The sequence below is a fragment of the Cucumis sativus genome, chromosome 2, assembly GCF_000004075.3.
Source record: "Cucumis sativus cultivar 9930 chromosome 2, Cucumber_9930_V3, whole genome shotgun sequence".
Taxonomy (NCBI): Eukaryota; Viridiplantae; Streptophyta; class Magnoliopsida; order Cucurbitales; family Cucurbitaceae; genus Cucumis; species Cucumis sativus.
In genome coordinates, this window is record NC_026656.2 from 8,082,817 (window position 1) to 8,094,891 (window position 12,075).

Sequence of the window (12,075 nt, forward strand, 5' to 3'; positions counted from 1 at the left end):
GTGGCATTATTAGAAAGGTCAATTTAAGTTTTTCAATTCTTTAATTTTGGCACATGTCAATTTTAATTAGTCTCAAATTTAATTATTTGTACTTTTCATCATTAACTTAATAAATGAGGTAACAATTTGTGATTGGTCTCAAAATTTTCTATTCAACAGAGGCGACAGTGATACTCAAGTCGCATTCTCGTGCCACATTGTAAGGTTCAGGACGCGTTGCGGGGCGAGGCGTGACATTTCACTTCATGGCAGCCCACTTCTATGTGCGATGTGCGATGATTTTAGTTCGCACATGGGCGACTCAAATCTGTATTCCTTAATCCCTTTTAAATTAAGATTTTGAGGTTTGGAATGTATAAACAAGAGACCATAAGCATCGCCCAAGGTATGTTCTCCTTTTTTACTTCCAGGGCTTGTTGTGACCCATATGATAATTATTGAGTTAAGCATCAAAGATTCTGTGGCAAGAACCACAATATTTTCTTCTTCTTTATTATTTAAGTTGCCTTTCTTTCTTAAAATTAGAAATTTACCATGGAAGGCACATGAAACGTAAGTCTTCTTAAATAGATTTTTCCATCAACGTCTTGTATATCAAGTTTAAAGAAAAATATGATATGAACATAAATGTTTACAAATGAATAAGAAAAATGCTTTTAGATTTTAAAATTTTTCAAAATGAAATTATAAAACAAAGAAAACAAGACAAGAAAAACCATGGGAGAGTGCCCTTAAAAAGTGGGTCAGCTGATTTCTTTTTTTTTTTTTCCCTCAAACTACAGATATATAGTTCATTTTTCTCAATCTACAGATATATAGTTCATTTTTCTCAACATGGTGTGTTCCACAAGTTGTATCCCAATTCAGAAGAGATTCTAGTAGGCAACGTCGAAAAATCAATCATTAACATTTTATATTATAACAACAACAGAAGTATTGCGATCCTTGGGGAATATTTTAAAAGTTATTAAAGACATAGTAGAAAGAACATTACAATATTCCCTCAACTTCATTTGAATCTGCAGCCTCATTGACCCTGTAGACACTTTTTTTAAAAAAACAAGAACAATATCAACAAGAAGTGAGGAGCAATTCTCCCACGTGGATCCGCCTGCTTATTCAGTAAGACTGCAGTACCAAAAATACAAAAATCTAAAAGAGGAAGTTTCTCAACTATTTAAATTCAAGTTGAGATAGTTTCCCATCCTCAAACAAGTCAAAAGATGTAATATACTTATTAATATTCAAGTAACAGTAGTTCCTAATATGTAATATCTTTTAATGTCATATTCTTCTTAGTAAACACAAGTTCTAAAGAATTCCTCATCACTTATTGAAAGGCATAAGCAGTTATAGAAAAAAATGATTTGACATGCCTGTGAAAGTAGAACGGTAAAAGTGACGACATGGTAAAGCAATAAATTGATAAGATCACAAGTCTAATATTGGAAAAGTTACCAAACCAGAAACAATGTTGTGTAACTCCAGTCAAAGTCGATGTCAGAAAGAGATTTTTGAACTCCTGCCACCCGTTCCACCAATCATAACCATATGAAAATAATGTAAATGTGATCAAATATTTGACCGAATGCACCATTTACCACTTTATATGAACATGATTTTGAACTCACTACATCTATACAGAGTTAGCTTAAGCAGTTTAGCTTTGCTTTATTTGAGATCATATTACATGGAAGTTATCAATATTTCTTCCGAGAATAGGTACTTCTAAACTACATAACATTCTGATACCTCAAAGCATCAGGTCCATGCAATCATATATATAGCAAAATGACACTATGAGAAAAGAAGTGTATCACCACACGAAAAGGAAGGGACTTGTATCTTGTTGGAGCTGAATTATGGTTTTGAAAATCACAAATCTTGAACGCCATGTATGTTGTTTACGGATTTGAATTGAAACTTTTCTGTACCTATACTATATGTATTTTTTCTATTCTTTCCACAAATTTGTCTACCGACTTATCTATTCTACATCATTTCAAGCATGGCTAGCATGATTGTCCCATTTTCAAGGGATGCCAAAATTACTTTTCACCAGTTCTCGCAACTCCATGGAGGGATTCTTATATCTAATATGTCTACTCATGCTTTTCCTAACCATGTTGATGTTGAATGTTCCTTTATTTAATATATATATATAGATATAGATATTTATATATATAAATGATGTAATGATGAAGTTGTTGCTTCATAGAAATATGTATGTTCATGAAAATGTTCATATATATAAATGTGTACAAAATTTTAGGTTACAAATTTTTTCAAAAAAAAAAAAGTACAAGAAAAGAAACCGTGGAAAGTATTTGTTTTAAAAAAAATAGACACTCCCGGCGCCATACATACAACATTGGAAGTTGTATATGGTCTCCCAATGCTGTATGAAGCGTTGGGAGTTGTATATGATCTCCCAGTGTCGTGTGTAGACATCAAGAGTTACATATGATCTCTTAATGCTGCATTTTTCGACGTCGGGAGAGCCTCTCTATATGCATTTCACCCGACCACAGTCTCGATGGACATTTGTACATCGAGAGATCTTTTTCTGACACCTTTCATATATCTCCTAATTATTTTCTGCATTGAGAGATCCCTCATTTCTTATAGTGATTTCAATTAATCGAGTTACCAAGATATAAGACAGCTTTGTAGAATACATGGATTTACAGACTGAAGCAAGAGCCCGATCACATCAAAAGATATAAAACAAGGCTCGTACTCAAAGTCTTTCAATAGAAGGAAAGGATTGACTTTAATGAGATATTTCTTCTAGTAGTTAAACTAACTACCATTAAAACTGTTTTGTCAATAGTGGCAAAAAAAAGGACATGTTCTTTGAATAGATAGATGTAAAGACAACATTTCTTCATGTTGATTTGGAAGAACTAATTTACATGGTACAACCACAGGATTTACAATACAAGGACAGAAGAACTAATTTTTGAAGGTGACTTTGCATTGTGACAGAAAGAGTGCTATTCATTTAGCAAGAAATCCAGTGTTTTATTCAAGAACAAAACACATACAGGTGAAGTATTAGTTTTTTCGATCAGGGTTTGGAAGACGGAGCGTTGTTATCTTATGAGATTCTAGGAAGTTAGAATCCACGTATCCTTCTTGTTGACAAATTGAAGTTGAGGTTGGACCTCTCCATGAGTATATATAGAGAAGAGTTGCTCCATTGCATTGGAGACATGTTGCTTTATTTGGTTTCTAAGTGGGAGATCGATTGCGAAGAAAATTGAAAGCCCATTTAGGATGCTTAAACCATAAGAAATCAAATGATTGGAATATATAGAGGTGGATTATCATAAAAAATAAAAAATAAAAGAATATGAGCCATGGAAATTCTCTTTAAATGGGCATAAGTAGTGTTTGAAGAACATAATATTGTGGATACCTCTATTGTGGGTTCATGCTTGTTCACTGTGAGTAATTGATTTCTATGTGAGCTTTGTTAGAGTGATTTGTGAGCATTTTTCTAGGGAGAAAAGTGAAAACTAATTACAGGGGTATTGTTAACTCTTGTACTATTCTCTCTGTCATTTTAGGTAGCAAAGAATTAGAGTATCCACAGGTGAATCAGTATAAACCAGATGTCATCTTTCTTTCTTTTTTTTTTCTTAATTAAACTTGCTTTATTATCCTATTTATTATTATTTGAAAGATTAACTTGACTTATCTATTCTTTTAAGCTAGTGAGTTACAAAGTATTTATTCTACATACATAATTTAGAACTCGAATTCGTAACTCGAATTATTGGATAATATAAATAATGTCTGAATTTTGTTGATTAATAATTTAGATTGATATAATACAATCTCCAACAAGTTAGTTTATGGGGCATTTGCAAAAGAGAAATTTGTTAGAATGGAAAAATAATATAGTGGAGTTTGGAAAATAGCAAACATAACAAATAATTTGATTTTTAGCAAAATTGTTAAAGATACATATATTTTGAGAATTTTTCAACCGATTTTACCTCTTGATAGAATGAATATCATTTTGTTATTTACAATGTATTTGTGAATCGTAAAACAATATAACATAACATATAATTACGATTACGATGTATTTAAATATCATTCAATTTTATAATAATATTAAATAAATATTTATTTTATCCATTGATCTTATTTAACTAAATTCTAGATTCATGCCTTAAATCTATAACAGATTATCCTATTGCTTAATTGTAAGTTTGGTTACAAGATTCAAAATTTTGAATTTAAAATATTATCTTTTACTTAAAATTATGTATTTTATATAATAACAACTTCATATAAATAGTGTATCTTCTCTATAATTATGCATAAAACAATTATTCCATATTCGGATTGACCATATTAATAATAATAAATTGTTAAGCATTATTTTAGGAAATAAATGGTAACATCACGGCAATGCAATCTTGTTATGTAATTACCATTAGATTAGGAACATTTTTTATAGATATTATTTACTACCGTTTAAAATTTGATTTTAAATTCTTGTAAATTTTCCTAAAATCATGTTATTGGATTGATTTCTAAAATATTGGGAAACATAAATTTAACATTTTTTTATTATTTATATTTTAAAATATTTATAAAATTATTGAATTTAAATTTTGTATTTAAATACCTCCAAAACAACAAATTGAATTAAAAAATTTATCTTCCCCTAAAGTCGTGCTAATTGGTTGATTATTATTTTTTTAAAAATGTTTTATTGTGCCAATGGTAGGAATAATTATTTTGAGACGTGTTTTTAAATTACGTTAATATCTACGTTTATTTTCATCTAGTAAGAGTCTCAAATACACCATAATTATGATCCACAATCTTTAAAATCTTATAGTCATCTATTATACAAACATATTATCCAATCAACATATTTAAGACACAAAAAAAGATTAAAATAATTTGGTCATCAAGATGTAGTATCATTACCTATATCTAGGTCACTCTATTTCAATAACAATTTGAATTACTAGTAATGAAACTACATCTTGATTTATTCCCTGTAGGTCACTGTATTTCAGTAACATTGCCGTTATGTTACCATTTATTCCCTAGATATAGGTAATGATACTACATCTTGATTTCACATATTCCAGGTACAATTTATTTCAATAGGTAAAAAAAAACGAGACATGATATTGGAAATGACACAAGTTCACTGTATTTTGTAAATAACATTCAAATTTGGTAAATCTTAACTAAACATGTTGTTTTGTACACTTTATTAAATAATACGTGATATAGTTTTAATAACAACTTGAATCTAAATTTTAGATCCTTCCCTAAAATTATGTCAAACATAAATACAAGAATTTTACTTTTTTATATTTTTAGCTGATATTACTTATATAGAGAAAAATTCTTATCTGATAGATACAATGTACTTGTGTAGGTTAAAATAACAGAATATGATGGAATATAACATAGAATCACGAATACAGTGTATTTGCAAATCATTTTGTTGTGTAAAAATATTAAATAAATATTTATTTACGAAATGAATTTGATTGAATCAACATCCCCTAGATTTAAGTTTGCAATTTATTCCAGATTTTCGTGTTTATAGGTTTCAAATTAAGTAATTAACAATTTATTTAGTTGTGGTTGTTAAAATTTAAATTGTATCTTGCCCCTATAATTATGATGCATTGAATGTACTATATATGATTATTCTAAGAAATTTTTTATCATCCCCTATAATCACGATACTTGATTGATTTCCTAAAATGATGTCAAACACAATTTCAAAATTTTAGGTTTATCTTATTAATATCCTTTATCTATTTTTCATAGTTGTTATTTAAAAATAGGTTTTAAATTTTGATTTGAAACCACCAAAATATTAAAATTGATACATAAATTTATAAAAATAGTTATTCTTAATAATAATTTGAATTTAAAACTTTATCATCCCTAAAATCGTGCAAAGATTATCTTTATATCTCTAAAATAATAGCAAACATAAATTTAACATTTTCAAATTATTTATATTCCAAAATATTTTATTTTTGGAAGGAATTAATTGAGAAGAAAAGATTCGTTTTATTTAGATTGGAAATGGAAAAAGGAAAAGAAAGATATTTAAGGAAAAATAATAATATAAGAATATTATTATTACTATTCATCATCATCTTCTTCACTCTCACCTAACCCTAGCCGACGCCGACACCTCCATCTCTGTTCGAGTGTTCTTCGTCCAGTCGAGATCTCCACCTTTATAGTCATCCCCTCCATTCTGTTGATTCAGAACTAAGCCGCAAGGAAACATCTCATTTGCTGCACGCCGCTACTCGCATGTTTACTTCATCCGAAGCTGAGCGCCTTTGCGCCGCTTGTTCCTTTGCGCGTCGCATGCCCAGCCTCGCCGGTCTCCTTCGTCTGCATTCGTTCACCGATTATGCCAAAACTTTCAGCCACCGTCAGTCGCCAGATTTTAGTGACTTTGTTGTTGTTGGAGTTTTGTTGTACTTTTTCTTAATTACGCCTTGAAGTTAAAATAATATTAATTTTTAGATCTTTTGGAAGAGACCAAAGAGGATAGAAGACGGAAAGGGAGAATACAAGGTATGTGGTTGATGTTTGATATCGAATACAATGTATTTGGATGAAATTACACTGTATCTTGTCTAAAAATCAAGTGGATATATTGTTGTTGTAATTTAAACGAGCGAAGAAGAAAATCCGTTGAAGAAGCTCACCTTTGCACGAAACGAAAAAAAATCTATAATCAGTTTGATGAAGAAGATGGTTGGCAAGAAGAAAATTCTTTGATTTGCACTCAATGTATGAAATCTTTGAAAGTTTCGAGGAGGACGAATCTTGAAGCTCCAATCTTTTCTACAAATAATCGAAGACTTTGAAGATTTGGTGGAATCTACGAAAGTGGAAGGTAGTGAAGCTGAATTCTTTTCAGCTTTGAATACCTAAACATGGACAATTTTAACAAGGATGTGTTATTTAATTTTTTCAGCTTTGAATACCTAAACATGGACAATTTTAACAAGGATGTGTTATTTAATTATAGAGTATTTGAATTTTAGGTGAACAATTGTATTTAGAACTGTTTTTGAATTGGGTAGGGACATTTGAGACATTGTTTCATTATTTATTTTTCAGATTTGCTATTCTAACAATTTAAAAATAAATTTGGTATTTTTCCAAAATAAACCTCTTAATTTGTCATTCTTCTTGTCAGCCCTTTGCAAAAGTAGCAAAAATATTTATGATAATATAGGGGCCCATATCACTACATTTTCATATTGCGAAGGACAAAAACATTTAGGAAAAACAACTTATTGCACATTTTTTAACTTATTGCACCTTTTTTTTCTTTTCTTTTTTGCATATTGCGAATATGACAAAATTAGTAATATCATACGACTATCATAGGGCTATCAGACGATAATCATAGGATTATCGACTTTTAAATTTGCTACTTTTGCCTAACCCGACTGAGAGGGGAAATTGAGGGAAAAGCTGATACGTAAGAGGGATTTTCTTGAATTACCCATTCCTTTTATACTCTGTATTACACTGCAGGTGAAAAATAATGGATTTCTAGCAATATTCTTTGCACCTTCGGACTATTCAACCTATTCCCACGATGTAATCCTATATATTCGACCTCTTCACAAAAGGTGCGAAGCGAAGCGACCGGAAGGATAGAAGGTACTCGACTTTCTATTAATGTCAACTAAAGTTCTTCGTAATAGTACTTCTTAGAAAGAGTATCCTCTAGAAATCAGTCTTATTCCAGAAATAAAAAATCAGTCCTTCGGCTTATGAATATGGATTAATTGACTGGATCTTGTAGACTGCGTTATTCCTTGCCGCCAAGTCCTACGGAGTCCTTTCTCGTCCTAGAAGAATGACGTGATATGAGAAAAAAGAGTGGGAGAAAGCAAGCAAGCTCCAAATGAGTTGAATGAGAATGGACCAAAGCTTTCACTACTACAAAACTGGCAATACTTGACGTCTGCAGTTTTGATATTCTTAACAGTTTTTAAAAAAAAACGTCAAGAATAACAAATAGTAAAAAAATGCATAATTTTTTATTTTTTATTTTAAATACTTGACAGATTAAAAACATCAAGGCTAATTTTATTTACTTGACATTTAAAAAATGTCAAGTAATATATTTTTTCTCAATTTTTTAAAAACAAATCTGTTTCATTCTTTTTTTTTAAAATTTTTTTATTTTTTCCAATTTCTAAAAAAAAAGTTTCCCTCTTCTCTCCCCCAAAATTCCTTTTTTTTTTCCATTTCTAAAAAGCCCTAATTTCCCCTCCCCAAATTTCCCTAACCTTTTCTCCCACATCCACATATTTCTTCCCTCTTAGCTTCTTCACAACAAAATTTCCCCTAAAATACTCATCCACAATAGCTTCAGACGATCGCGTTGCCCACAATGTTTAACGTCTGATGGCCCCTCCACCATGCTGAAACATTATGAAGATATTTTAAAATATATAATTTTTTTATAAAAAAAACATGACTTGCAAAACATGTCAATAGTACATACATTCTTGACATGCAAAAAATGTCAAGAAATCACGTGTACTTGACATTTATAAAATGTCAAGTATAACTCTACTTGACGCTTAAAATCTGTCAAACAAAATCACTCTTATTCTTGACATTGAATTACTTGACAGTTTTTAAGCGTCAACTAAAGCCGATTTTGTAGTTGTGTTTTTTACCTTTTTTAGTAAGGCGCAAAGTCATTCGCAGATTTCAGTCATAAAATCAATCAACGAACAAGTTGTCTTTCAACCTAGTTGCAGACTGCAAACCTTGGCTTCCAGTCCGCTTCTCGAGCGATAGTTGCCTCCAACTAAACTAGAACTAAAGCGGATCGAACTGCCCGATAAGGCAATTGTTGGTGCAGTGCAGAAGGAGAGCTACCCCTTCCAGTATGCTTTCTAGACCTGTGGAGAAAAAAGGACCTACGACAAGGAATGAATGAGTCCTTCGGACGGATCGGGGTTCACAACTAAACTTCTTTTCTTTCTTCATCGGCATCGAGTCGTCATGAGACAGGGATATTGATTGAGAAGAATTTCTTCTTCGATAGAGATACGAGCATCTAGCGGATTCACTGACGAGAGAAAATACCACAATTATGGAGGGAAAGAAGCGGCCCGAGTTGACAAGAAAAGAAACTTAAATTTAGAAAATGTAGTGACATGAGCCCTATTATCATAATTTTTTTTTTGCTATTTTTGCAAGGGTCCCTTTCCTAAATTGCAAAATAAACAAATTTAAAGTAAATAATCTTCTGATAGTCATCTAGTAGTCCTCTGATAACCCTCTTATAGCCGTCCGATCACTAATTACTTATCATATTTGTCATATTCGCAATATGCAAGAAAGAGGTATCTTGACTGTCCTTTTTAAAAAATATTTTTATCATTTGATGTAATTTCCTTTAGTTTATTAATTAGCAGCTTATCTCCATTTTTTAATATCATATTAGTTGTGTATGTTAGATTTTCTTAAGACATTTTGTATATTGCAATTTTGTGCATCACCAACATCCTATATGTCAATATGAAGAAGTTTGGATTGCAACTCTTTTCTTTGTATAATAAAGAAATTAATTTAATTGGACAGACATTTATTTTTGTAACGAAAATAAAATATAAGTTGGCCTGGGATTGAGACTAACAGGAGCACATTTGAAAATTATTATTGTTTATATTACAAAAATGAAATAAAATAAAATAAAAAATTATTATTATTATTCCAATACACAATCCATTTTTAAAAAAAATGATATATATGAAATATATCTCTCAGATTCTGGGCCAAATTCTATAATACTATGAACCATGATGGATTCCTTGGTAATAATTCTCTCTTAAAAAATTATAAATTGAAGCCAGTGGTAGCAACTAGAAATATGAATCCCAAACCAACTTTACTCCATCTTCCCACCTTTCTTTTCACTGGGTCTCCTCCATTCTGTATATAAAACAAAATATCCTATTAACACAAATTTCCAATTTAAATATATAATAATAATAATAATAATTTAGCAAAATAGACCTAAATATAATAAATTTCAAATCTATTCCAACATTTATAGAACTATATTGGGTGTCTTAGTATTTATCATTTATAAAATTTAAGAGTTAGCTGTTTTTTTTTTTTTTTTTTTTTTGTCTATTTACGTAATTTTTCAATATATTAATTATATTTTCCTATTTACATTATATAATAATTCTTTTGCTACGGATGTGGAAATTCACTTTACAATATAATAATTTTTATCAAAAGTAACCTCCTTAATCATAGAGATGTAAAAAAAAAAAACATAATGAAGGCGTGCTTTACCAGATCTGGTGATGGTGCCGGGGCTGTACTATCTTGTGAATCCACCACTGTAGGTGGTGCCGGTGGGCTTGGGACGGTAGGGGCCGGGGCTGGTGCTTGATGCTTCTTATGTTTGTGACGCCTCCTATGCTTATGCTTTCCCGGCGCGGGTGCAGGGGATGGCTCTGGGGCCGCAACAGGTGCTGGGGTTGGTGGAGAAGGTGTTGGTGTTGGCGGAGTCGGTAATGGTAATGGTGCTAAGGTGGGAGCTAGTACGGGTGGTGTTGGCAAAGGAGTCGGAGAGACTTGCGGTGGTGGTAAAGGAGGCGGCAATGGAGGAGGCGTCGCGGGGGGAGGTGGCAAAGCAGGGGGTAGCGACGGGGTGGAGACAGGTGAACTTTGTGGTGGTGGAATGGTTGGACTTGTTGATGGTGCAACAACAGTAGGTGGTGGTGTTGACAATGGTGGAGAAGTCGCTACAGTTGGAGGTGGGGTAGTAGGGGGAGGAGAGACGGTTGGCAAGCTCGGTGGCTGTGCTGGGGCCTGAGCGAACGAGGAAGAGAATAGAAAGGCAAGGCAGATGACAAAAAATGACCATGATTTGGAAGCCATGGTTGGAGATGGGAAATAAGAGAAGGAAATGGCATGAGTCATTTATTGAACGAATGTTGGAAGGAAGGTTGATTGGTTGGTGTAATATGGAGGGAGAATTGTAGCTTTCATAGTGATACTGATGGGTAACTTCCATGGCTTCCAGAATCACCAATTGATTTCTTACGTCAAAATTAATACCTTTTTTTCCTTTATTTAGAATAAATGTTTTCCTTGAAGAAGTTATATAGCTTTAAAAGTATTATTAACAAAAATATATATGACACATTTCAATCTTATTCTACTATTAGAATAAAGAAACTGTTTTCTTTTAAAAATTAATTAATTTTAGTAAGACGTAATATCCAAAGGTTATGTAATTTATTGGCAAACAATTATTTTAGTCCAATTGAAGATATAGCTAAAGTTCTTTTAAGGGGTATATATATCCACGATTAAAATGTTAGATGTTAAAGAAGGAATTGGGATATATTTTTTTTTTTCTTTTAAGAAGTAATTTTATGTAAAATGGTTTTGGAAAAAAATTAATTGACTTGACAAAGAAAAAAAAAAAAAGAAAAATGTAAAATGGTGAGGGCCAATGATTTTAATGTTAGATCTGAACATTGGTAAGAAGTCATCATCCCCATCTCCTTTTTCTTTCGAAGGAAATATTATTGGAAGATCAAGAGGTTTCATCTAAACTACAATTGAGCCCATTTATTTCAATTGTTGGTCCTTTTTGTAGCTTATTAGATTAAATCTAAAAGTAATGTTTTTAACACAAATGTAACAATAATCAAATGTACTAGTGTAGTGGATTTCACTGATAATGACTTGGTTAATGGGTTTTAAATGGTAAAACTTAACAAATAAAATTAGAATATATGTTTAGTCGGTAAAATTGTTGAAAATATATACCTATGTAGCAAAATTTTATCGTATATCATTAATATCTAGTCATAAGCATCGAAGACATGGACGACTATATCAATGTTTATTATTACTGTCTATTAGCGATATATATTGTAGTTTATCAAATTTTATTGTTATCTATCATTGATAGACGATGACAATTTGCTATATTTATAAATTCATTTTGTTATATTGAAAAACAACCATATAACTATGTTGCAACTGAAAATA

At 31.2% G+C, this 12,075-nt stretch overlaps 1 protein-coding gene across 1 annotated transcript; it reads right to left on the minus strand.

The window, feature by feature from the left end:
- Positions 1–9,737: 9,737 nt before the first annotated feature.
- On the minus strand, positions 9,738–10,989 carry LOC105434575 (lysine-rich arabinogalactan protein 19). Its single transcript, XM_011650756.2, has 2 exons — positions 10,360–10,989; positions 9,738–9,987 (listed from the first exon to the last, which is right to left on the minus strand). The coding sequence occupies exons 1-2, from the start codon at positions 10,948–10,950 to the stop codon at positions 9,892–9,894; spliced, it is 687 nt and encodes a 228-aa protein (XP_011649058.1). The 5' UTR covers positions 10,951–10,989; the 3' UTR covers positions 9,738–9,891.
- Between the last annotated feature and the right edge of the window lie 1,086 nt (positions 10,990–12,075).